The sequence below is a fragment of the Staurois parvus genome, unplaced genomic scaffold (genome assembly GCF_062004578.1).
Source record: "Staurois parvus isolate SC_StPar_1 unplaced genomic scaffold, SC_StPar_1.0 ptg000842l, whole genome shotgun sequence".
NCBI classification, from domain to species: Eukaryota; Metazoa; Chordata; class Amphibia; order Anura; family Ranidae; genus Staurois; species Staurois parvus.
In genome coordinates this window covers 1,098,925-1,126,267 of record NW_028318638.1, presented here as the reverse complement: position 1 = coordinate 1,126,267, position 27,343 = coordinate 1,098,925, and the positions used below count along the sequence as shown (strand labels likewise).

At 47.5% G+C, this 27,343-nt stretch overlaps 1 protein-coding gene across 1 annotated transcript in view; it reads left to right on the top strand.

Annotated features, from left to right (window-relative positions):
- VPS45 (vacuolar protein sorting 45 homolog) overlaps nucleotides 1–25,033 on the top strand; it is a 66,210-nt gene extending 41,177 nt beyond the window's left edge. The window contains exons 12-15 of the mRNA XM_089655498.1: nucleotides 113–220; nucleotides 3,174–3,295; nucleotides 7,381–7,512; nucleotides 22,305–25,033. Coding sequence (XP_089511624.1) covers nucleotides 113–220; nucleotides 3,174–3,295; nucleotides 7,381–7,512; nucleotides 22,305–22,353 — 411 coding nt within the window. The 3' untranslated portion in view covers nucleotides 22,354–25,033. The remainder of the gene's footprint in view (nucleotides 1–112; nucleotides 221–3,173; nucleotides 3,296–7,380; nucleotides 7,513–22,304) is intronic.
- Nucleotides 25,034–27,343: the final 2,310 nt, after the last annotated feature.

Below are 27,343 nucleotides of genomic sequence, written 5' to 3'. Positions count from 1 at the left end.
ATGAGTTGTCAGTCCGCCCCTGCCCTTACTATAAGACTTAAAGAAAAAAACTTTGAGGGAGTCATTTATTCTGGTAACCTCTGACATGTTTGTCTTCCCATCCTGATGACAGCTGGTGTCTGCAGTGTTGGAATTCGGCGGGAAGCGGGTCAGAGACAGCGACCTCTTTAGCCCGAAAGATGCAGTGGCCATTACCAAACAGTTCTTCAAGGGACTCAAGGTCAGTGAGATCCTGATTTCAGCACTTTATCCTTGGCTGTAAATGTATTCGTAGTAGATATGGTGGTTGATGCTGGTGGCTTGGGTCACTCATTGGCGGTGGGTGATGCTGGTGGCTTGGGTCACTCATTGGCGATGGTTGATGCTGGTGGCGTGGGTCACTCATTGGCGGTGGGTGATGCTGGTGGCGTGGGTCACTCATTGGCGGTGGGTGATGCTGGTGGCTTGGGTCACTCATTGGCGGTGGGTGATGCTGGTGGCTTGGGTCACTCATTGGCAATGGTTGATGCTGGTGGCGTGGGTCACTCATTGGCGGTGGGTGATGCTGGTGGCTTGGGTCACTCATTGGCGATGTTTGATGCTGGTGGCTTGGGTCACTCATTGGTGGTGGGTGATGCTGGTGGCGTTGGTGACTTATTGGCGGTGGTTGATGCTGGTGGCTTGGGTCACTCATTGGCAATGGTTGATGCTGGTGGCGTGGGTCACTCATTGGCAATGGTTGATGCTGGTGGCGTGGGTCACTCATTGGCGGTGGTTGATGCTGGTGGCGTGGGTCACTCATTGGCGGTGGTTGATGCTGGTGGCGTGGGTCACTCATTGGCGGTGGTTGATGCTGGTGGCTTGGGTCACTCATTGACGGTGGTTGATGCTGGAGGCGTGGGTCACTCATTGGCGGTGGGTGATGCTGGTGGCTTGGGTCACTCATTGGCGGTGGTTGATGCTGGTGGCGTGGGTCACTCATTGACGGTGGTTGATGCTGGTGGCTTGGGTCACTCATTGACGGTGGTTGATGCTGGAGGCTTGGGTCACTCATTGGCGGTGGTTGATGCTGGTGGCTTGGGTCACTCATTGACGGTGGTTGATGCTGGTGGCTTGGGTCACTCATTGACGGTGGTTGATGCTGGTGGCTTGGGTCACTCATTGGCACTGGCTGATTCTTAACAAATGCCAGCACTAATATCTGCAAAGGTGTTCCCAGTTCTGGCTCTCGGCACTGGATTTTGTTTTCACACTGTAGACAATGCAGGAGGACCAAATTTCACAGCAATGAGTATATAGCCGGTGGCTCCAGCGAGCTGTCCATGTCGAGCTGGTTGCTGTCTCAGCCGTCTATCTGCCCCGATATAACATTCCAGTTTTGGGTGAATGTGCCCACTGAACCCTTAGTCCTCATGCACACGGGACGTTTTTACAGCGGCTGTTTTTGTCTTGGCGTTTTTTTCTACAGCCAGTAAACCCCCCCAGCATGTTATCCTATGTATCCATGCACACACAGACTGGAATCAACGTTTTTTGGCTGGAAAAAAACCCCAAAACTAGTGGGTATCTAGAGTTTTTTAGCTGTAAAAAAAATGCTCCAACGCTGAAAAACGATGTAAAATGCTGCAAACCGGTGTTTTTTTGCATGTTATTTTGACCAAAAAAATTTTTTTTTTCTTAAAAAAAAAAGTTGAAAACACTAAAAAACACAAGTGTGGAAAAGTGCCTCTAAATGTGACTTTATACAACTTATCAAAACGTCCCGTGTGCGTGAGGACTTACCCCTGGTTCACATATCCGCGTTCCTGCGGGCCGCATTTTGCACGGGCACATGGTTTCCTCACTACAAGAAACGTCTTCCCGCTGTGCTCACCCACAAGGGTTTCTCCACCAGCCACCAAGTCATGTTTTGTTGGGTATCAATTACTCTTTTTACTCACTGACCTGCAACTCAATTTATAACATTTGTATCGTGTTTTTTTTTGTTTTGGTTTTTTTTCTGGATTTTTGTTTGATATTCTGTCTCTGTCATTTAACCACTTCCTGTCCAGCCGTTGTATATAAACGGCCGGACGGTGGCAGTGCAGGGTTGAGTGGCCATTTATAAACGGCCTGCCCACACCCTGCTTGTGCGCGCTCACTGGGAATGTGCAGCACCGCGATTCGGTGCCCGCTGTGTTCTCCTGACACAGTGGAACACCGATCGTCAGACGGGACCTCTGTGCGAGGTCCCAATCATGTCATCACTGATTGGCCAATCAGTGATCACATGCAGAGTAGTAAGCAAGATGTCAATTCTGACATCATTGCTTACTATGTACGAAATCTATGAATGATCACAGAGGTCACATGGTACAGGGCTATTCACAACAGCCTTGTACCATGTGACAAGCTGTGACCAATCATAGCTCACTCAGTAGTTCTCAATGGCTGCAAGAATGCAGCTAGAGAGAAGGAAAAATGATTGCATTTACAGCCTTTATGGGTGTAAAAGCAATCAGTGTTAAAAAAAATCTAAATCTTCATCACCCCCCACAAGTAGTATGTAAAAAAAAAAAAATAATAATATAAAAGCAATAAAAAAAGTTTAAAAATTATAATTTTTGGTTATAAACTTGTAACTAATAACCCAACTAATAAAGTTGGGTTATTTTTTTTTTTACTAAAAATATAACGGAACAAATTTTGGCCAAGATTTATGATGAAATACTATTTATTTGCAAATTTTTTTAAGGAAAACACTTTTTTCAAAATTTTTGGACTTTTTAATTTACATAGCAGAAAAAATAAAAATCCCAGCGGTGAATAAATACCATCAAAATAAAGCTTTATCTGTTTAAAAAAAGCTAAAAAATTCATATGGGTACAGTGTTGCATGACCGCGCAATTGTCATTCAAAGTGTGATAGCACTGAAAGCTGAAAACTGGCCTGGACAGGAAGGGGGTGAAAGTGTCCCGACTGGAAGTGGTTAAAATACACCTATGATAAAAATTATAGAGCCTTCATTTCTTGTGGGTAAACTTACAACATCTGCAGGGGATCAAGTAATTATTTTCCCCACTGTATATAAGATGCTATTAATGATTTATCGATACATGCCGAGCTGCATTAGCTTTTTTTTTTTCCTTTAGCATCTGCCTGCAAATCGGCTACGAGCCCTCGTGTTACCTGTTTGACATTTGTTTTCCCATAGGGGGTGGAGAACGTGTACACCCAACACCAGCCGCTCCTCCTGGAAACCCTGGACAAGCTGATTAAAGGGAAGCTGAGAGACAACACGTACCCCTACGTGGGGCCCAACACACTGAGGGACCGGTAAGACTCCTGAGACACAATAAATCCTGACAAGATGTGAAGGCAAATCACTGCAACACAACATTCTCAATACCGCATGGAAGAATTAGATCCCGTTGGGTTTTTATTGGAGTCTTTGTCCCAATGGTTTCCCCTGACTTCTAGTCTTAAAGCGGAGCTCCACCCAAAAGGGGAAGTTCTGCTTTAATGCTTTGTCCCCCCGCTCCCCATTAAGGACTGGCACCTTTGGGGAGCGGGTACCCGAATTTGACAGGTACCCGCTCCCACTTCCGCTGCAGTCGCCTAGGCGATCGGAAACAGAAGTTTTCCTCCCTCCCTCCTCGTAGTCTTCTGGGACACGTGACAAGTCCCAGAAGACTACGGGGCCATTCACAAAGCGCAACGCTTCTCGGGCATGTGCAGTGGGCACCCGGCTGTGAAGCCGCAAGCTGTCACAGCCGGGTGCCCACACTGAAGATGTCGGCACCGGGGAGAGAAGAGGGTCAGTGAAACCAGCCGTGGTGAGGACACCGCTGGACTGAGGGACAGGTAAGTGGCTGTATTTTAAGTGTCAGCAGCTACAGTTCTTGTAGCTGCTAGCTTTTTTTTTTTCAGGTGGAACTCCGCTTTAAGCCCCGTACACACGATGAAAATATCGGACGAATGATTGTCCATTTTTTTGGGGGTTTTTTTTTTTTTGCATGCTAGTTTCGTACAAGAATTATTGTAACTTTACTAACCCCTTCACTTTCAATATGACAATAAAAATTTGGAAGTGACGTGGGGCAGCACAGTGGCTGAATGGTTAGCACTTCTGGAATCCAACACAGTTTTAGTTCAGCTAATTGCTCTCTGGACTCTGTCCAGTCTTTTGTAGTATAAGAAGAAAATGGGGGTTATTTACTAAAACTGGAGAGTGCAAAACCTGGTGCAGCTCTGCATAGAAACCATCAGCTTCCAGGTTTTATTGTCAAAGCTTAAAGTATTACTAAACCCCGGACCCTGCATTCACTATATCCGCTCTCCCCGGACCCTGCATTCACTATATCCGCTCTCCCCGGACCCTGCATTCACTATATCCGCTCTCCCTGGACCCTGCATTCACTATATCCGCTCTCCCTGGACCCTGCATTCACTATATCCGCTCTCCCTGGACCCTGCATTCACTATATCCGCTCTCCCTGGACCCTGCATTCACTATATCCGCTCTCACTGGGCCCCGCATTCACTATATCCGCTCTCACTGGGCCCCGCATTCACTATATCCGCTCTCACTGGGCCCCGCATTCACTATATCCGCTCTCCCCGGACCCTGCATTCACTATATCCGCTCTCCCCGAACCCTGCATTCACTATATCTGGTCTCCCCGGACCCTGCATTCACTATATCTGCTCTCCCTGGACCCTGCATTCACTATATCCGCTCTCCCCGGACCCTGCATTCACTATATCCGGTCTCCCCGGACCCTGCATTCACTATATCCGCTCTCCCCGGACCCTGCATTCACTATATCCGCTCTCCCCGGACCCTGCATTTACTATATCCGCTCTCCCTGGACCCTGCATTCACTATATCCGCTCTCCCTGGACCCTGCATTCACTATATCCGCTCTCCCTGGACCCTGCATTCACTATATCCGCTCTCCCCGGACCCCGCATTCACTATATCTGGTCTCCCCGGACCCCGCATTCACTATATCCGCTCTCACTGGGCCCCGCATTCACTATATCCACTCTCCCCGGGCCCCGCATTTACTATATCCGCTCTCCCCGGACCCTGCATTTACTATATCCGCTCTCCCCGGACCCTGCATTCACTATATCCGCTCTCCCCGGACCCTGCATTCACTATATCCGCTCTCCCTGGACCCTGCATTCACTATATCCGCTCTCCCCGGACCCTGCATTGACTATATCCGCTCTCCCCGGACCCCGCATTCACTGTAGCCGCTCTCCCCGGACCCCGCATTCACTGTAGCCGCTCTCCCCAGACCCCGCATTCACTGTAGCCGCTCTCCCCGGACCCCACATTCGCTATTTCTGGTCACCCACAGTACACAGAACATGGAAATGTAATTATTTTAGTAAATATAAACTGCTAAATACCTTTTCTCATCAGGAGTATATAGCAGTCTTGTGACTTCTATCAGTGTCCAGCAGAGCACTGGTTAAAGCTTGTAGGAGGAGTTTTATTTCTGCTCTAGGAGGATGCAGAACCCCTGACCTCTGTCTGGACACATTGACGGTGCTATATAAGTACCTGAAATAAATATTTAAATTGTATTTTTGAACAAAACCGTACTGATTAAAAGAAAATCGCACGATCTAGTATTGTACGAGAATAATTTTTGTGCTTGTCTCTTCAAATTATTTCTGACGAAAGCTGTGCACTAACGATCAGATCATCATACGATCGCTTTGAAAGCGGTATTTTTCGGACCGGTTCACACCAGGGACGCACTGTCACATTCCTCTGCGATGCGATTTTGCTGCTCATTCATTTTAATTGGTTGCAAATCACAGTGGAATGTGGAAAAAGTAGAGCATGCATAACTTTTAAAAACTGATGTGGCTGCTGAGGCCATTACAATCGCTGTGTACACTGGCTTGAGAAGGACTATGTATGGGACTTTGGCAGGCTGCTGGCTGTACTAACACGATGAGAATACCAAACTGCTTCCTTATTGGAAGATCTCCCCTCTATTACTTTTCTGGGGACAGCCCAAAAATTGGTATTTTCTTTTACTTCCCTTTCAAAGATAAACAGGAGAAGAGAGGGAAAATCTCCTTAATGGGGACACAGACGGCAATAAAAACTGACAGGGGTTCTAATCCATCTCCATTCTATCCAAACCTAAAAACAAAAGTTTTGTCGTTAGTTATACTTTAATTTGCAGGGAGTTTCTCTCACTTCCTGTTTTGTCTATGGGACAGGAAGTGAAGGGAAATCTCCCTATTTGGGACAAAGAGGGCCAAAAGAAACCTAGCTAGGGATGCACCGAAATTTCGGTGGGCGAAACTCTTCGGCCGAAAACAGCCCTTTCGATATGAAAAAAAGCATCAACACAGGTGCCGAAAAAACCTCGCCACCACCGGCCACCACTCGGTAGTTCTCAGCCTTACCTGAGAAACCATCGAACGATCCCGACGCTGGGCATAGAGATGAGTGAAGGAAAGATGGCCTCCACTCATCTCTATGCCCTTGGAGGACCGGAGCGATATCACTTGGGGTTCTGGCCATTTTTTTTTTTTTTTTTTTTTTTTTTTACTAAGGTACTAGATCAGTGCTTTTTTTTTTTATCTAATGCTTTACATTGCAGTGGAGAGATGTGGGGATTTATTGACTCCATATCTCTCCATAAAGAGGACCTGTCACTAATTATTACTATCAGGGATAGGGATGCATGCATTTATTATGATAAGAATTAAAAGTGATTACAATTTTGTTTTAAAGGGACAGTGCAAAAAAAACAAAAAAAATTAAATAACTAATAAAATGTTTAAAGGCCCCCCGTGCTCGCACGTAGTGGTGAATGCATACATAGGCCACGCCCACATATCTAAATGGTGTTCAAACCACACACGTGAGGCATCGCCACGAACGTCCGATTAAGAGCAGCAATCCTCGCACTAGACCCCTGTAACTTTACACAGCTAACCTGTAGACATTTTTAAAGCATCACCTATGGAGCTTTTTAAGTATCGCAGTTTCACGCTATTCCACGAGTGTACGGAATTTTAAAGCGTGACATGTTTGGTATCTATTTACTCGCCGTAACATCCTCTTTCATAATTTACAAAAAAATTAGGGTATGTATTGGTTTTTTTTTTTGTTTTTTTTTTTTAATCAAAGTGAAAAATATATATTCATTTTTAAAAACTCTGCATTTCGGTTTTCGGCCAAGCGCATTTTGAATTTTCGGTTTCGGCACCAGAATTTTCATTTCGGTGCACCACTAGTTATAACCCTCCCTTACACTATCCATAATGGGGGAAAAAAAGGTTTAGCTGTAATTCTAGTTTAATGCCAGATTCTAATTATTAGCAAGTTGCAGACTTTCTGACTCATTTTACTCCTTTGCCTATTTGGCATGCGTGTCTTTCAGGCCTCAGGATATTATTGTGTTCATTGTGGGCGGAGCTACCTACGAAGAGGCTTTAACTGTCTACAACCTGAATCGGACGACTCCAGGTGTACGCATCATCCTGGGTGGGACCGCCATTCATAACACAAAGAGGTAAGGCCTTTTACACTTTGCGGGTGGAAATCCCACCTTATGTACATGCAGGACACCAGCTGAAACATGGGTCCAGTCACTGGCTGATCCACACAATCAGGCTACGAGGAATCTGAGGTCCCTTTTGTAATGAGAGGATGTTCTTGTTGCTTCTTTGCATCATTTTAGTGCAGTATGGCGGAATAGAAGGGAGATGCTTGGTTGCTGCAGGTAACATTAACAATTGTATACATGCAGGACTGCGGTTAGAAACCACAGGGCCCCTTTAAAAAAAAAAAAAAACAGTTTACTACGCTTTAGTTATGAATGAACACAGTGAGTGATCAGTGCTGATCACTCAATTGTGTTCATTCAGGAAAGGAAAGAGCTGGTTAATGTGACATATATGTCAGACCCTTCCCCTACTCTCCATCCTGAAGAATCTTATTGTGTGCTTGCAGCTGCCGGTGGGAAGGAGAGGAGGGAAGCCGGCACTGTGGGGGGCCCAGGCAGCTAGGTGAATCAGATGTGCACAGGGAGGGTGATCGGCATGGTGGGTGGGGCAGTTACTGGAACCGATCCCTTGTATGGCTTTCTCTGCAGCAGCTGAAAACCAGTGCGAGGGAGAGGAGAAGAATCCAGCTTTCAGATGCTGCAGAGAGAGCCATACAGGGCATCTGTTCCAGTAATCGCCCCCCCCCCCCCCCCCACCGTGCCGATCTCCCTCTCTGCCTACATCCAATTCACCTAGCTGCCTGGGCCCCCCTGCTGACCTGGGCCCCGTACAGGAGTCTTGGTGGTACCCCCTTATTCACAGCCCTGTATACATGCTTTAAAGTATATTTAGATGTTATTAGTTTCTTATTGGGTCCTTTCTGATCTGGCAAAGTGATTTATAAACCTTTTTTATTTTATTTTTTTTAATAATAAACATGTCGTACTTACCCGCCCTATGCAGTGGTTTTGCCCTGAGCAGCCCCGATCCTCCTCTTTGGGGGTCCCCCGCTGACGCACCTAGCTCCTCAACTTTAGTGAGTGCCCCCATTGGAAGGCGCTTCCTATGGGGGAAGTCCTGTGGGCTCGATTGTGAGCCATGCTGCTTGTCTATAGGCACAGGCAATGCGGCTCAGCCTCACAGAATTTGACAGCAGCAGGAGCTATTAGCTGTCAATCTGCCCTGTGAGGCGGGAGAGAGTCGCTGCTCTTGGGCACAGTGCTGGATTGAGATTGGGCTCAGATAAGTATAAGGGGGGGCTGGGGAGGATCCTGCAGCACAGAAGAGCTTTTATCCTAATACAGAAAAGGCATTAAGTTAAAAATATTTAAGCCTTTAGAATCACTTTAAAAATTACAATGAAAACATTTTGATATTTGTTCGATAAGTGCAAAAAAAAAAAACTGTCAATCCTGCCAGAAATCTTGTGACTTGGAAACTTTATGTGCTGCGCCCAATTTTCAGTTGAGGCACCCCAGTCTAAAAATGTAAAGGTTAGTTATGAATAGGAAACCTGAGCCTGGGAAGATGCACACAACTACCTTGGTGAACTCAACTTCATGTCAGAAGCCTCCCATCACATCAGAGTTCCCCCCCCATCACACATCAGAGTCTCCCGATCACATCAGAGGTTCCCCCCATTAGTTCAGAGGTCCCCCATCGTGACGGAGGTTCCCCCATCACATTCGAGTCACCCCTACATGTCCGATGCATCAAGGCTCCCCACATCAGAGGTTTTCTGTCATTCCAGATGTCCCCCCCCCCCCATCACATCAGAGCCCCTTCAATCACACAGTCCTCTTTTATCAGAGCACTAACCTTTTGGCTCCAGCAGCAAAGTAGGGGGTGGACGATGGAAAAAGTCTTCTCCTGAATTCTAGGGATGTCATGCATTGCCATAATGTGGGCTAGTCCGCTGCCTCACCATAGCAACAAATGACGTAATGCGTCCTGGCCCTAGAGCAGGGGTGACAAACTCCATTTCATTGCGGACTGTATCAACATTATGGTTGCCCTCAAAGGCCGGTTGTATCTGTAAAACCAGATGTCCATAGCACCCCCCCATTACATCAAATGTCAAGAATCCCACACCCTCCCTAACATCAGCATGCACCACCATTAGGGCAGAGCTGAAAAGAAGAAAGGGCAGGGTCTGGAGGAGGACCAGATGAGGAGTGCATTCAGTTACCAGAGTATGCTGAATGCTGAGACTAGGGGAGGCAGAGATGACGGGGTGCCACAGCTGCACTGAGAGGTGCAGAATTTGGCAAAGGAGTTATGTTCTCTCTGCTGCCGACTGCTGAGTCAGGGTGGGGGTGGAGACAAGGGGGTACCTGCAGGAGAGGTGCAAGGGCCACATGAAATGGCCTGGAGGGCTAGATTTGGCCCGCGAGCCTTGTGTTTGACACCTGTGCTATAGAAGATCCTGAATTTCTATCCATCTATGTCTGGCTTAAGAGACGACATATGGCCAAACAGTTGAGGACACCTGGCCTTTTCACTTATGTGAGCTCGGTTGGGTCAGAGACAAGGGGGTACCTGCAGGAGAGGTGCAAGGGCCACATGAAATGGCCTGGAGGCCTGTGCCCTAGAGTATCCTTGTTTGGTGAAGTGTCGGCAACTGGCCTGCCTGCACTATGGCAGTTCATAGCAGTGCAAACTGGATTCTATGTTCACAGCAACCCAAGTCACCCAGATGTTTGTGAAATACTGGGTTAGTATTGTTCCCGGCTATCTCTGTGGACTACAGAACACCCAATGTCATGGAGAAAGGAGAGGGAGAAGGTGTTTAGTAGTCCAAACACCATTCTATCCTAAGGTGACAATGCTTCTACACCATCTTCCGGGACAGCACATGAGAGATAGGCACCTCCACCAAGAGGAGCAGGAAACACATCACCAAAAAGACCTTTAAAGGAAGTCCTTCTGCCGAACTGGTTGGTAATTGAGTTTCCTTCATCCAGAAGAGATGCATTGCTTGGAACCTGGTGGAGGGAGACTCAGGATTCTCCGTTGTGGTCCTGCATCCACCCCTTTTGCCCCCTTCCATCCCTTTGATGGTGGGGCTCTCATCCATTGTTGCCCCCCCAGTCTGTTTCTCTTTACAGGCAGGAAGAGATCTAGGCCCACTTCCTTTTCATTGCCTAGGAAGGCCAGTACTGGGAGGTGACCGACTCCTTTGGAGGACCACCCAAGCTGTTGTGGTTCTCTTCTGGTCCCTACCAGTAGGTGATTTTTACAGGGAGAGGTGGCCCAGAGAGTATAAGCAATCCTTGTATTTTACTGCTTTAGCACAGTGGGGGAGATTTACTGGAATTGAAGCACTCGGAATCTGGTGTATGGTAGCCTATCAGTTTCTCACTTCAGATTTTTCAATTCAGCTTTGGCAATAAAACCTGGAAGCTGATGGTTTCTATACAGAGCTGCACCAGATTTTGCACTCTCCAGTATTAGTAAATAACCCCCAATGTTGTCTCCCCCCTGTAACCATCCATCAGTCCTCGTTATCACTAGTGCCCCTTTCAGCCCAGCAATGACACCAAGCTCCAGAAACCTAACCCAGGCCTTTCTAGCGAGCCTGATGTAATGTGCCTGCAGTCAAGCTGGACGAACCATCCTGTGTAACCAACGCCAGTTTTCACCTGACACCGGAGCCGTACTTAACTGCTTATTTTCCAGGCCTTTCGTCACAAGGACGGCGTGCCAGAGAGATCCAGTTACATGATTTGTGTAATGGGGCCAGCACTTCGTGTTTTCCAATGGATTGATAGTAGAGTTCACACGGTAAATGTACGGTAAAGTCAAGCTATTTAACACCACAAAATGCGGTTTGTAGCTGAAAGGCAACATTGCTGAATACCAGTTTTTAACAAAAAGCGTCCTTTTAAAGGGCCAGTCCTTGCAAAACTGCTACTTGTGTTTGGTGGATGCCGGAGCCCGTAGGATTATGGAGCTCCTAACAGATAATCTGAACTGGGGAATAAAGGCTGGGTGCCCACTGCGTATGCGCAACTAGCACTGCGCATTGTGAATGGTCCTGTATTCCTCTGGGAAACGTCCTAGAACACTACAGGGAGGGAGGACAACTTCCGCTTCCAATCACCTAGGCCAGGGGTGTCAAACTCAATTTCATCACGGGCCGCATCAGCATTAGGTTGCCTTCAAAGGGCTGTTTGTATATGTACATGGCAGAACTCCTGAACTCCATACATAGTCTTACAGAGTGCAGGGCCTAGGGGTGTGCTGGGCGCAGAGTGCAGGGCTTAGGGATGTGCTGGGCGCAGAGTGCAGGGCCTAGGGGTGTGCTGGGCGCAGAGTGCAGGGCCTAGGGGTGTGCTGGGCGCAGAGTGCAGGGCCTAGGGGTGTGCTGGGCGCAGAGTGCGGGGCCTAGGGGTGTGCTGGGCGCAGAGTGCGGGGCCTAGGGGTGTGCTGGGCGCAGAGTGCGGGGCCTAGGGGTGTGCTGGGCGCAGAGTGCGGGGCCTAGGGGTGTGCTGGGCGCAGAGTGCGGGGCCTAGGGGTGTGCTGGGCGCAGAGTGCGGGGCCTAGGGGTGTGCTGGGCGCAGAGTGCGGGGTTTAGGGGTGCGCTGTGCAGGGCTCAGCTCTTTCAAGGGCTGTTCACATCTCTTTTCCACCTCTCCTTCTCAGCTTTGACCTCTACACCACTCTGCCACTTTCCAGCTAAAAAAAGCCCTGGGTGTGAGGGTTACACGAAATGGCCTGGCGGGCCGGGCCCTGTGTTTGACACGTGACCTAGGCGGTCGGAGCAGTAGGGGGATCAGGTACCTGTCAAAATCAGGTGCCCCCCCCAAAAGGTGCTAATTCCTCACAGGTAGCAGGGGACCAGTCCTAAAAGTGGGTGGAGCTCCACTTTATTGCATTCCTGGCAATAAATTAAAAATTTCACAGGTAACAGTATAACCCCCACAACCCTCCTTATACTTACCTGAGACCTCGATCAAGTGCTGTGTCCGTTGCAGCTCCCCCCACTCTCATAGGCTTTGCTTAGACAGCAGATGTCAAGCAAATCATGTGACAATGGATCCGCGTGTGGGGCCGAGCCACGTTGTCTGTGTTTATGTATGCAGGCAGCGCAGCTTAGGATCTTAGGATAAGAAGCGACTTCCTATGGTGCCATACTGAAAAGAGGAGGAGCCAAGAGCGCCAGTGAGGGGCTCGAAAAGAGGGGGACCGGGGGCGCTCTGTGCAATTCCGTTGCACAGAACAGGTAAGTATAACATGTTATTTAAAAAATACAACAACTTTACAATCACTTTGAATCGCATATGCCACATGAAATGATCTTGTTAATCTCTGTAGTCTCCTACTAAAAGTATTAGATATCAGATAGCTCATGCTGCATCAGATATTAACAGCACGGGTCCTGGTAATGCCGTATTTACAAAGCCTTGGCTTCCCAGAGCTCCAACAACAGATTACTGTTTAGACCCTACTTCTTCTGCAAGTGAGAATGCCGCCAGTGTGACCTGTCACTAAATATTTCCTTGTCTGTTTGGGGCTTAGCAGTGCTTAAGATATTAAGTGATTAGTAACCTGCCTGTCAGGTTCTCAGTCATGATGTCATTCTCCCTTTCCTGAGCCTGAGGTATCGGAGAATAGCCGCAGTGTGTTCCTGGAGGATGCAGTTATGTTTGCATAAGGTGAGTGTAGTAATAGGAAGCTGACAGTACGGACCTGTCAGTACCTAAGCTCACTGATGGGCAGCAAAACATTAGCCATTTAGTTGCCGCATCTAAGATTCGGGGCTACTGGGCTTCCATAGCTGGCATTTTCTGGTAGTACAGAGCAAGGGTTCTCAACCTTATTGAGGCCAGGGCCCGGTTAACTTTCAATGCCCTAACAGTAAAAAAGAAAAAGTTTATACTCTCACAACGAAAGATTGAGAATATAAAAGCGTTATTGAAATGCTGGAAGGCTCTGGATGGGGTTGTGTGTCACACTGGGGTGGATGCAGATTCTGGAAGGGATTAGGGGACTTTGAAGCAGACTTGGAGGTCTTGTAGGGCAGTGGTCTCCAAACTGCGGTCCTTTGCTTACTTTATTCCAGCCCTTGGGGCATAATTCCTTCTGTTGACACCAACAGTGGGTCACTTATATCCAGCAATATTCCTCCCACCCACGATGGGGCATAATTCCTTCTACTGGTACCAGTGACAGGGTGCTATTCTTTCCAGTATTGCCAGTGACAGGGTGCTATTCTCCCAGTGATACCAATGATGGGGCGCTATTCCCCCCCTAGTAATACCAATGATGGGGCGCTATTCCCCCCTAGTAATACCAATAATGGGGCGCTATTCCCCCCTAGTAATACCAATGATGGGGCGCTATTCCCCCCTAGTAATACCAATGATGGGGCGCTATTCCCCCCTAGTAATACCAATGATGGGGCGCTATTCCTCCCTAGTAATACCAATGATGGGGCGCTATTCCCCCCTAGTAATACCAATGATGGGGCGCTATTCCTCCCACTGATACCAATGATGGGGCACTATTCCTCCCACTGATACCAATGATGGGGCACTATTCCTCCCACTAATACCAATGATGGGGCACTATTCCTCCCACTGACACCAATGATGGGGCACTATTCCTCCCAGTAATACCAATGATGGGGCACTATTCCTCCCAGTAATACCAATGATGGGGCACTATTCCTCCCAGTATTACCAATAATGGGGCACTAGTCCTCCCAGTAATACCATACATTGGGCACTATTCCTCCCAGTAATACCAATGATGGGGCACTATTCCTCCCAGTAATACCAATGATGGGGCACTATTCCCTCCAGCAATACCTATGATGGGGCACTATTCCTCCCAGTAATACCAATCATTGGGCACCATTCCCTCCAGCAATACCAATGATGGGGCACTATTCCTCCCAGTAATACCATACATTGGGCACTATTCCCTCCAGCAATACCTATGATGAGGCACTATTCCATCCAGTAATACCAATCATGGGGCACTATTCCTTCCAGTAATAACAATGATGGGGCACTATTCCTTCCAGTAATACTGCTCACCTCTACTCTCTGGTCTCTGCCCTCGCCGCTCACCTCTACTCTCTGGTCTCTGCCCTCGCCGCTCACCTCTACTCTCTGGTCTCTGCCCTCGCCGCTCACCTCTACTCTCTGGTTTCTGCCCTCGCCGCTCACCTCTACTCTCTGGTCTCTGCCCTCGCCGCTCACCTCTACTCTCTGGTCTCTGCCCTCGCCGCTCACCTCTACTCTCTGGTCTCTGCCCTCGCCGCTCACCTCTACTCTCTGGTCTCTGCCCTCGCCGCTCACCTCTACTCTCTGGTCTCTGCCCTCGCCGCTCACCTCTACTCTCTGCCCTCGCCGCTCACCTCTACTCTCTGCCCTCGCCGCTCACCTCTACTCTCTGCCCTCGCCGCTCACCTCTACTCTCTGCCCTCGCCGCTCACCTCTACTCTCTGCCCTCGCCGCTCACCTCTACTCTCTGCCCTCGCCGCTCACCTCTACTCTCTGCCCTCGCCGCTCACCTCTACTCTCTGGTCTCTGCTCTCGCCGCTCACCTCTACTCTCTGGTCTCTGCCCTCGCCGCTCACCTCTACTCTCTGGTCTCTGCCCTCGCCGCTCACCTCTACTCTCTGGTCTCTGCCCTCGCCGCTCACCTCTACTCTCTGGTCTCTGCCCTCGCCGCTCACCTCTACTCTCTGGTCTCTGCCCTCGCCGCTCACCTCTACTCTCTGGTCTCTGCCCTCGCCGCTCACCTCTACTCTCTGGTCTCTGCCCTCGCCGCTCACCTCTACTCTCTGGTCTCTGCCCTCGCCGCTCACCTCTACTCTCTGGTCTCTGCCCTCGCCGCTCACCTCTACTCTCTGGTCTCTGCCCTCGCCGCTCACCTCTACTCTCTGGTCTCTGCCCTCGCCGCTCACCTCTACTCTCTGGTTTCTGCCCTCGCCGCTCACCTCTGCATTCTTGCTCCTCTCCTCTCCTCTGCTCATGCGTACTTACCTTTATGGCTTAGATTTTAAAATGAATTGCAACATTAACACATCAGCATATATTTGTTTTTGAATGCCAGAGCGACATCACTTGACAGCACAGTGGCCTTTGTGTAACAATTCGTTTGAAGGAAGGATCCATTTAGTTTTCCCTTTCGGTCTTTGAAGTCTGTGAATGGATATGGAGAGTCATGTTGTGTTGGGTTACCAGAACTTTTCCTTCTTGGAGTTTTGTCCTGAGACCCGACCAGTCTGCCTTTCTTGGGTGTTCCCAGGCAACCGTATAAAATAACCCCTTACGTCCCATCACTTTCCCCAGGTATTGTGTCAGGAGGTCATTAGAAGGAATGTTCCTGGGGGAGTCTGTTTCCTGGATGGATCAGGTCTCTCCTCTCAATTATTTACATGCACAGCAGGCTCATGTAGCAGCATTTGCATGGAGAGTAGAAATACTAACCGCTCACACACCAGGATATCATTAACCACTGGATGGCCTGTCAGTGCATGCCGCTTTATGTACTGAGTGATCATGTGAGGACGTTATGAGAAGGATGCAAGCTATTTTTTGAGCAGTCTGGTAAAATCGATCAGCCAAAGGATTGGTTTGGGCAAAATGGAAAGAAAAAAAAAAAGATGCATCAGATATCTGCAATACATTCACATTTCCCCATGTTTTGTCTCTTTAAAATCACTTACGGGAGGCTAAGGGATCTGCTGCTGGCTGGAGACCTAGGAGACCAGGCTGTGGGATGGTGGTTGAGAACCACTGGTGTAGAGCACTGGCTTCTGAGCTGCTTGCATGTTTCTATTGGCCAGTAAGGCTACCGTTCCTATTCAATGAGGGACCAGTAGGAATATGTAACGGATGGGAGGGGCCTCTGCATGTATCTTTGTCTTTTTTTTTGCCCTTTTCTTCCTGTCTTTCTTTCTTTTCTGCTTTTTTGTTCTTTGACAATTCGAGCAATTCAAGAAACCTGCTGGTAAGTCTGCCAGAAATCCACTAACTTTCTATAGTGAGTGACAACCTTACCTCTGCTTCACTCAAATCCCAAGCACTGTTGTCAGCCCTGCCCAGTCCTCCCATATTGGATTACAGAACACCAACACACTTTTTCAACCCCATGATAAGAGGGAGGTGTTCTCTCTTCCCAGGGTGGAGAAATGGGCATGGGATTTCAGTACAGTCATCCCAAGGTGGAAGTTGGGAGTACACTGGACCAACTAAGACCTCTTCTCATTTCCATAACAAAGGGCAGGGGTTCTGTACTCCTGTATGGGAGAACTAAGCAGGTTGATTATACTGTGACCCTGGGTGTATGATTGTGGGTCTCTTCTCAGGCTGGCAGAGTCCTGTGGAATGGATGCTGCTGCGTAGTGAGGGTGGAGGCTGGGGATGGGTTTATCCAGACCCGAGGCATACAGTGAAGATGTGAAGAGGTTTCCCGGCTGCCACAAACCTTGCCTGCACTAGTTAATAGGTAAAAACAGCCATAGCTTGATTCATCAAGGCCATACATCCAACGCATTTCGTCCCACGGGGTGAAACGCGTTTTGGGAGTGGCTTTGATTACTTGAGCTGAGGCTGCTTTTACCTGTTAACCACACAGCTGGGGAAAGTGTGCAGCAGCCAGGAAACCCATTCTCATCTTCACTGTAGGCTGATCATACCACTTGGGCATTCAGTTCAGTAGAGGCAGTGTGTGTTGTCATCTCAAACAGGAAGTCAATAGCTCACTGGATCTCTGGCAGATCAACAGGTATTTTTCTTGACTTTGCAGACCTTGTTATTCAGTGGGAGCCTTAAAATACGTTCAAGCTCTGCCATGTGCCCCTGTGGCCCATCCATAGGCATGCACTGGGGAGTGGTGTGGCACACTGGGTATTAGACTACGTATAGATCACTCCGGGCTCCCTGAGTGGTCTGGATGCCAAGTTATGAGCCAGCACCTTTAGGTGTCTGCTAGGTTCTTATGTTAGATAGACATGACAGGTGCACATTACCCCTTGCCTTCCTGGGAAGTCTTTATCATTGCCGGCCATTCTCTCTCGGCGGGATTAGCCAGTGGATCTCATGAAAAACAAGGGGATTTCAGCTGTTAATACCCCCCAAGCTGCCCTTATAAGAAGCGTCTAATCCCCTTGGCCTGATTGTTATTTCCAGCTCGGCTCTGGTCACCCGTCTCTGACCGACAGCCCCGTGACGCGACCTCTGTGACACGTCACCGCCATCAATTTTGCAGCATAGATTTCTGCCTGTGGGGAGACCTGGATCTCCGCACGGCTTCCTCACGTGGGTGCCACATCTGGCAGAGCTTTCACAGTATGAATTGTTCTAGGCTCCTGATGTGATCCTCCTGTGATCAGATGTCTGAAATAAGGACAGCCGTTATTTCCTCATGACAACCAGTTAGATGCAGTATGCTACCAGCATTTTCCAGTGAAGCTTGGGATCTGGGTGCTGTGAGACAGTAGAGTTTTACTTGGGGTATGTCGATCAATTAGAATCTTCGTGGACCAATGTAACTATGTATACAATATTTATACCTGGAATTCTTCTTTTTAGTGTTTGACTACATGGGTTCTGTGTGATTTGGACGGAACAAAGCTATAGAGTCAGTATTTGTACAGTCGTGTGCATTCCAGCTTTGACGCTCTAGGATGTCCTAGAAAGAAGCTAAAACTGGAGGCACCTAGGGAAGGTGGTTAGCAAGTTTAACATATATCAATACAATAGTCTGATATAAAGATTGTGAAAGAAAAGATTTTTTTTAATGAACAATAAACAAGATGGCTCAAAAAACACATGATTGGTCATGGTGGAAAATCCAATTCAATCTGTTTATGTCAAATAATCATTTTGTAGTATGACATCAAACAATGGAAACCAGGTACACCGGTTTCCTCCCACACTCCAAAGACAGGCTGGTAGGTTAATGTCTAAATTGGCCCTAGTATGTGTATGTATGAATGAGAGGTAGGGACCTTAGATTGTACGCCACTTGAGGGTTAGGGACCTTAGATTGTACACCCCTTGAGGGTTAGGGACCTTAGATTGTACACCCCTTGAGGGTTAGGGACCTTAGATTGTACGCCCCTTGAGGGTTAGGGACCTTAGATTGTACACCCCTTGAGGGTTAGGGATCTTAGATTGTACGCCCCTTGAGGGTTAGGGACCTTAGATTGTACACCCCTTGAGGGTTAGGGACCTTAGATTGTACACTCCTGGAGGGTTAGGGACCTTAGTGTCAGGATCCAGGTGTTCTGCGGCATCGCGTCGGGCGGCGCATGCGCAGAACACCCACTCTCTCTACCCGGCGGGCGGTAGGACCTGGCCGCGCATGGCAGCGGCGGGGTTCGCGCATGCGCACTCGGGATCACGGACGCGCGCCTGGCACCAATGACAGCGGGAGGCGGGCTATTTAAACGCAGGAACAGGTATGTTAGTTGCCGTTTGGTCTTGTATCCTGTGTCCTGTATCCTGTTCCTGTGTTGCTGTATACTCCGTTGCCGACCTCTGCTTGTTCCTGATCCTGCTCTCTCCTGTTTGACCCCTGGCTTGCCTGACTACTCTTCTGTCTGATCCCTGGTACTGTATTTGCCCGCACCCTGCTGAACCTGGCTTGTGACCTGACCATTCTTAGCTCGCTCCTCTGTACCTTGTTGCCCGCATAATACCGACCGGCCTGTCTGACCACGCATACCGTATCCATCCATCCATCCATCCATCCGGTTTGGGTCAGACCTGTGTATCTGTCTGCCTCTTCCAAGTAGATTCCGTTCCTGCACTCCCCTGTCAGTATTCTCTACCACCGCAGGATGCACTCGGGGGTCGCGACCTGGTTTCAGTCTGCACCAAGTCCATCCCCACCATCAGGGGCCCTGGTGAACAGCAGGCTGGGACTTAGAACCCGCGCCCTGGGAGCGTCCGTGCGGTGGGCTGCTAGAGACTCTGCCAGGCGGCTTAACACTTAGATTGTACGCCCCTTGAGGGTTAGGGACCTTAGATTGTACGCCCCTTGAGGGTTAGGGACCTTGGATTGTACGCCCCTTGAGGGTTAGGGAACTTAGATTGTACGCCCCTTGAGGGTTAGGGACCTTAGATTGTACACTCCTTGAGGGTTAGGGACCTTAGATTGTACACTCCTTGAGGGTTAGGGACCTTGGATTGTACGCCCCTTGAGGGTTAGGGACCTTAGATTGTATGCTACTTGAGGGTTAGGGACCTTAGATTGTACACTCCTTGAGGGTTAGGGACCTTGGATTGTACGCCCCTTGAGGGTTAGGGACCTTAGATTGTACGCCCCTTGAGGGTTAGGGACCTTGGATTGTACGCCCCTTGAGGGTTAGGGAACTTAGATTGTACGCCCCTTGAGGGTTAGGGACCTTAGATTGTACGCCCCTTGAGGGTTAGGGACCTTAGATTGTACGCCCCTTGAGGGTTAGGGACCTTAGATTGTACGCCCCTTGAGGGTTAGGGACTGATAGAATTGTACTACACACACACACACTCACACACTCCGTGCAGGTAGTGCTGTGGTTGGAATTCGAACCGATGACCCTAGTGCTGCTAAGCACTTAGCCACTGTCCTGTAATCCCCTTTCATCACCTGGCCATTTTGAAGTTTTCAATGCTATGATATTTTGACCGACAATTACTCGATCAAGCAACATTGTACCGTAAAAAAAAAAGTAAAATGTAAAAAATTTAATTTCTGTGCGACAGGTAGCGCTTTCTTTTTTGTGATATTTAACCACCTCCCGTTTCCCTCCCTATTCACATCAGCTCACTCAGTAGTTCTCAATGGCTGCAAGAATGCAGCCATAGAGAAGGAGAAATGATTGCTTTTACAGCCTTTATGGGTGTAAAAGCAATCAGTGTGAAAAAAAAAAATCTTCATCACCCCCCACAAGTAGTACAGTGTCACCATGGTGACACTGTACTGCTAGGGTGACAGTATGTAAAAAAAAAAATATTAATTAAATATTATAAAAAAATTTAAAAATGTTTAAAAATAATTTTTGGTTATAAACTAATTTGGGTTATTTTTTTTTTTTTTTAATAAAAATAGAACGGAATAAATTTTGGCCAAGATTTATGATGAAATATTATTTATTTGCAAAATTTTATAAGAAAAACACTTTTTTTTCAAAATTTTTGGACATTTTAATTTACATAGCAAAAAAAATAAAAATCCCAGTGGTGAATAAATACCACCAAAATAAAGCTTTATCTGTCTCAAAAAAATGCTAAACAATTCATGTGGGTACAGTGTTGCATGACCGCGCAATTGTCATTCAAAGTGTGAACGCACTGAAAGCTGAAAATTGGCCTGGACAGGAAGGGGGTAAAAGCATCCGGACTGGAAGTGGTTAACAGCCACCAATTTTTTCTCTTTACTATGAGAATGAAAAAAAGATTATTAATATTTTTATGCAGGATTTATATAGCGCCAACAGTTTACAAAGCACTTTACAATATAAGAGCAGACATTGCAATACAATTGGGATTAAACCTTTCTAAAAAAATAAAAAAGTTTCCCTTCGTTTTTGTTAAATTTAAAACCGACAGGACGGTACAGTCACCCCTTGAAATGACAGTGAGAGGATGGAGATGAAGGGCTTAATTTGCAGAAGTGCAGAATGGGGAAGTGAAGAGTTACTATAGATGTCACATGGTGATCAGATGTACAGGAGAACGGGTCCTGAAAAGGTTAAAAAAAAAAAAAAATCTTACAATCACAACCCCCCCTACTCCGAATCTGTTGCTGCCTTCAATCTGGAACTATTGAATGATCATTTATTTGTTGGTTCCCCAAGGAAAGAATTGATTCTAAAATGAAAACGGTGATACGGTTTACTTTTGTGATCGCTGTGGTTGGTCATCACAAGGTACAGAGCCACTTGGATCGGCTCTGTTACCTTGGCTTTGCTGTGATCCAGCGGATGATAGCTCAGATCACAACCATTAACAGGTCCATTGGCTGCCCGAAGGTTATTTCTGCAAGGTGGTTTATAAACGGCACTCCAGAAATAACTGTCCACCTCTTCGCCGTTTATTATTATTATTATACAGTATTTATAAAGCGCCAATAGTTCGCTCAGCGCTGTACATTACAAAAGGGGACAGAACATGTGACAGAACAATATGAATACAATGCAAAACATGAGGGGATCGAGGGCCCTGCTCTTTCGAGCTTACAATCTAGGAGGGAGGGGATGGTGGCACAGGAGGAGATAGCTGTGGGGGATGGGGTGGTAGGAAGAGTGGAGGAGATCGGCAAGTTAGCAGGGGGTGGGGTAGGCTTCCCTGAAGAGATGGGTTTTCAGGGTGCACCTAAAGGAGAGGAGAGTAGGTGATAATCTGATGGGTTGGGGCAGGGAGTTCCAGAGGATGGGTGACACCCTGGAGAAGTCCTGGAGGCGGGCATGGGAGGAGGAGACCAGGGAACTAGAGAGAAGGAGGTCTTGTGAGGAGCGGAGTGTGCGTGTTGGGTGGTACTTGGATATTAGGTCAGTGATGTAGTTCGGGGCAGTATGGTGGACGGCTTTGTACGTCCAGTGTTAGGATTTTGAATTTGATCCGTTGCGCAATCGGAAGCCAGTGGAGGGATTGGCGGAGATGGAGCGGTTGGAAAGGTGGATGAGTCTGGCAGCCGTATTCAGGATCGACTGAAGCGGGGATAGCCAGCGGCGAGGCAGGCCAGTTAATGTATGTAAGTGGTTAAAGCCTAGCAATGTAACTTTTGTATGCTCTGATAATATGGAAGGATGTTGCCGTTGCATTCATTCTTTATTTATGCTTCCTGTTTCCTTTTTTTATTTATTTTACAGTTTTCTGGAAGAAGTCCAAACAGCCGGTTTTCACAGCCGCCATACATAACCCTTTCCAGGATCCAGAATTTCTTGAACTAGGCGATGGTGATGATGAAACCTGGCTCCTCACATCTGGCGTTGTCCATTCCTTTCTCTCCATCGGGGGGGGGGTCCGCTTGTCCTGCTGTGTGCAAAAGAGATCCTCTTCAAAGATTCTCATCCATTAAGATTTTTTTTCTTTTTTTACAATGTTTAACCTTTAGTCATGTCCAGAGTTCTAACAGTCTGTCATACCGTGAGAAGAAGGGTAGAGTCAGTTGTTCCTTCGAGAACACTAAGGTAGGGGTGCAAAAAAACCACTGCAAATCTAACAATGAGCATGGAGCTGAAAAGGCCATCCCATTGTGCTGGCCAAGATCTGAGAGGCATGTCTGTCACATAAACATGTACACTTAGCTAGGGTGGAGCATACATGTTTATGTTTGTCTGTGAGGAGGCGAGAGAATGGAAAGACACCTCATGTTTGCCGAGAGAACCAGTTGTCTGTATGACCTTGAAGAAATTCCTCTTTCATTTCCTTTCTTGGATGTTCCACGGGAAGGAAAATAAAAACGCTCCAAACTGAGGGAAACCCTCACTGACATTTGCCCCCGTTGGATGTTTTCCCTCTCTTTTTCAGTTCCAGTAACATCTGTAAAATTTGGGATTTCCAGCCAAATTCTGTCCTGGTGACAATGGTTTCAGGACATCTGGAGGGGTGGATCCTACTAATGGGGGGACACAGTTTAAACCTGACAGGGGTTCTAATCCTTCTATACTACACAACTTACATTAGATCCAAACCTTAGCTGGTTGGCATTTAGTTTGCTGATGGCACAAATTTTCACCAATGTCTTCTGAATTGGCCGATACCCAAGATGTGAGTGGCCATGTCGGCACTGCCCAATTTGACAAAATAAAATGTTTTAGTCAATTTTTGGCCCCTTGCATGCTGACGGACCAATCGGGTCCCCCTGTAAGTTTTTCAGGCGGACTCGATTGGACCATCCGTAGCTCTTTATGAAGCGGTGGGTGTCAGCGGTTGTGCTCACTGACACCCGCCCACATCCCATCCTATCCTGTATGGTGAAAACAGACGGATGGTGATATGTTCCCCATCCATCTGGCGGATCGAATGACAGTTGGGTGGAAATGCACAAATGGTTCGTCTCCATCCGACCGCCCCATAGAAAGCAGCGGGCTGTGTCTGCTCTGCAGCAGCAGAGCGGACACAGACCTGTCATTCACTTGCTCAGCGGGGATCAGCGGAGAAATCCATCACTCAGCAAGCAGAACCACTGACGGGTCTGCCCCTTTGTCAATGAAGCCAGGTGGAAAAATGTGGCCAAACTGTGACCAGGGCTGCTGTTAGAAACCACGGGGCCCCATACAGGCAACCTGATAGGGCCCCCTTCCCCAAGAAAAAAAAAAACTGTTTACTATGCTTCAGTTATGAATGAACACAGTGAGCGATGGGTACCGATCACGCACTGTATTCATTCAGGAAAGGAAGGGGCTGGTAAACGTGGCATATTTACCAGACCCTTCTTCCAATCTCCATCCTGAAGGATCCTAATGCAGCTTGAAGTGTATTGCAGTGCTGGTGGGAAGGAGTGGATGGAAGCCAGCAGCATTGCAAGGGTGAGGGGCTTAGGCAGCAGGGGAAATGTATTGTGCACAGGGAGGGTGATGGGTGTGGTGGGGGGATTGGGCAATTAGTGGAACTGATCCCCTGTATGGCTCTCTCTACTGCAGCTGAAAGCCAGCGGGAGAGGAGAAGCCAGCTATCAGCTGGCTGCAGTTGCCCCCCCGCTGTGCTGATCACCCTCCCTGCCCACATCCTATTCACCCAGCTGCCTGGGCCCCGTACAGGAGGACTGGTGGTACCCCCTTATCCATGGCCCTGACCGTGACTGCATGCAATCAGATGCAGACACTGTTCGGGTATTCAGTAGCTGCAGGATTAGTGGCTGTCCACAAAAAAAAAAGCCTGCCAGGGGAGATTCCTTCATCAATGCTGTTTAGCATGAATGTAGAAATACATTAGTGTTCTCTTGTTTAGCTTGCGAGCTGAATATGAGAAATCTCTGTGTGTAGTGACGACACAGGAGCACAGTCAAGACAGAGTGTAGTCACCCCATAACAGGAAGTGCCAGAATGAGGACATTTGTGGCAGGATCACCAAAAGCTGGAGAAAATTGATTAAAAGGCATTTTTAAAATGACATTGACATCTTAAAGCTATATGAAATGTTAGGGATCGGGTATAGATCTGCTGTAAGAAAGCAGTTTGGGCTTTATATATACTTTCTTTTAGTATATTTGGTGAAGACTACAGATTTTCAAGTTCTACATCATTCTCTGTGATTGGAAAAGTAAACTCTGGTCAGACTTCATGTAATGTAAATATAATAACTGGAGTGAAGCTATGTAAAGAAGAAGGAGCCTTGTGGGAGAAGCAGAGACACCAATTACTGCAGTAGGTTTGACCTTCATTTCAATTTTTTTCTTTTAACACGTGATTGAAAGAGGGCATGCCATGTACATATCCTTGTGTATGGGACTACTACCAAAAAGCAGCAGATATTTCCTATTTATTTCCTTTGTAGTGTTCTCGGAGAATTGTGTTACAGTCTCAGCTGATATTACAGCTCTACTGAACAAACTGTTTCAAATTAAAAAAAAACAATAAAAACGACTTCATTTAGACTTTGTTTCTGTATGAAGGATGTAGTAAAGGATAACTGGTTTTTTTTAACCAGTTCCAGTCTGGGTCAATTCCAGTTTTTCTCCCCTACATGTAAAAAACGTAATTTCTCTTACGTTCATTGACAAACACAGCGTCTTCTATTCTTGACCATGGGGTTATTTTGCCACCTACAGGAGTAGGACACTAGGCAGAAAAAAGAAACTCGGCACCGCCTATGGGCAGTCCTGGCTGCTCCAAACCACCTTTCTGCATAGACAATCCAATTAGGGAGATTTCCTTGGCCTTTTTAGTGGCTATCACATCTGCTTGCAGGGTTTCGGAGTTGGTGGCCTTGTCCTGCAGGTCTCCGTATTTGGTTATTCACAAGGACAAGGTGGTTCTTCGTCTGTGCCATTCCTTTCTCCCGAAAGTGGTCTCTGCTTTTCATTTAAACAAGGACATCGTCCTACCTTCCATATGCCCTCATCCGGCGCATCCTAAGGAATTTGCTCTGCACTCCCTGGATGTGGTTCAGGCAGTTTGGGTGTATTTGTTCATTACTTTTGGAGGTCCTTTCGGGGGTCGGATTCTTTTTTTATGATCAAGGACGGGCTAGAAGAAAGCGAGGAAAAGATGATGGCTCCAATGAGGGACCATGCAGGCATCAGACCACTGGGGGAGGGGGGCTTGAGTTTCTACAGTATCTCACAGTACATCCCTCACATTTTTGTATTTATTTTATTTCTTCTCCCTTTGGAGACTGGGCCGCAGGGCAGTATTCCAATATAACGAACCCAAACACATCTCCAAGACCACCACTGCCTTGCTAAAGAAGCTGAGGGTAAAGGTGATGGACTGGCCTAGCATGTCTCCAGACCTGAACCCTATTGAGCATCTGTAGGGCATCCCCAAACGGAAGGTGGAGGAGTGCAAGGTCTCTAATATCCTCCAGCTCCGTGATGTCGTCATGGAGGAGTGGAAGAGGACCCTAGTGGCACCTGTGAAGCTCTGGTGAACTCCATGCCCAAGAGCGGTAAGGCAGTGCTGGAAAATAATGGCGGCCACACAAAATATTGACACTTTGGGCCCAATTTGGACCTTGTCACTTAGGGATGGACTCACTTTTGTTGCCAGCGGTTTAGACATTAATAGCTGTGTGTTGAGTTATTTTGAGGGGACAGCAAATTTACGTTATACAAGCTGTACACTGACTACGTCACATTGTAGCAAAGCGTCATTTCTTCAGTGTTGTAACCTCAATCAAATATTTATAGAAATGTGAGGGGAGGACTCACTTCTGGGAGATACTGTATTTTTTTTTACAGTACATTTAAATTTGTGTAGCCACAACCTCTAAAGACTGCGGAGCTGCAAAGTACAATATGTTGTGCTTGAATTTAGGTAGACTTTTATGAAGGTTTCACTCCTTTGTGTTGCAGTAATGCCATGTTGGCGTTTTGTGGTGCCAGTAACATTCTGACCACTGACAGGTAATGCGAATACCATTGATAATCCCATGACAATGGCACTTGAAAGTGGGTGATGATATGTTAGGCAGCAGGTGAACATGTTGTCCCTGAAGTTGATGTGTTGCAGAAAAAAAAAAATGGGCAAGTGTAAGGATTTGAGCAACTATGACAAGGGCCAAATTGTGGCTGGACTGGGTCAGAGCAACTCCAAAACTGCAGCTCTTGTGCGATGTTCCCGATCTGCAGTGGTCAGGACTGACCAAAAGTGGTCCAAGGAAGGAGAACCAGTGACAGGGTTATGGGTAGCCAAGGCTTGATACATGTGGGGAGTAAAGGCTTGCCTGTGTAGTCTGATTCTATTGAAGAGCTACTGGAGCTCAAATTGCTGGCAAAGTTAATTCTGGTTCCAATAGAAAGGTGTCCGAACACACAGAGCATTGCAATTTGTTGTGTATGGGGCTGTGTAGCCACAGACTGGTCAGCATGCCCATGCTGATCTGTGTTCATAGCCAACAGCACCTACAATGGGCACATGAGCATCATAAATGGGCCCAGGAGCAATGGAAGAAGCTGATCTGGCCTGATGAATTCAAGAATGGTTTGAGGAACACAACAATGAGTTTACGATGTTGACTTGGTCCCCAAATTCTCTGGATCTCAATCCAATCAAGCATCTGTGGGATGTGCTGGAAAAACAAGTACAATCCATGGAGGCCCCACCTGGCAACTTACTGGACTTAAAGGACCTGCTACTGATGGCTTGGCGACCGATACCACAGCATATCTTCAGAGGTCCAGTAGAGTCCATGCCTCCACAGGTGATTTTAATGTTGTTATGGATAATTTGTGTGTGTGTGTCTT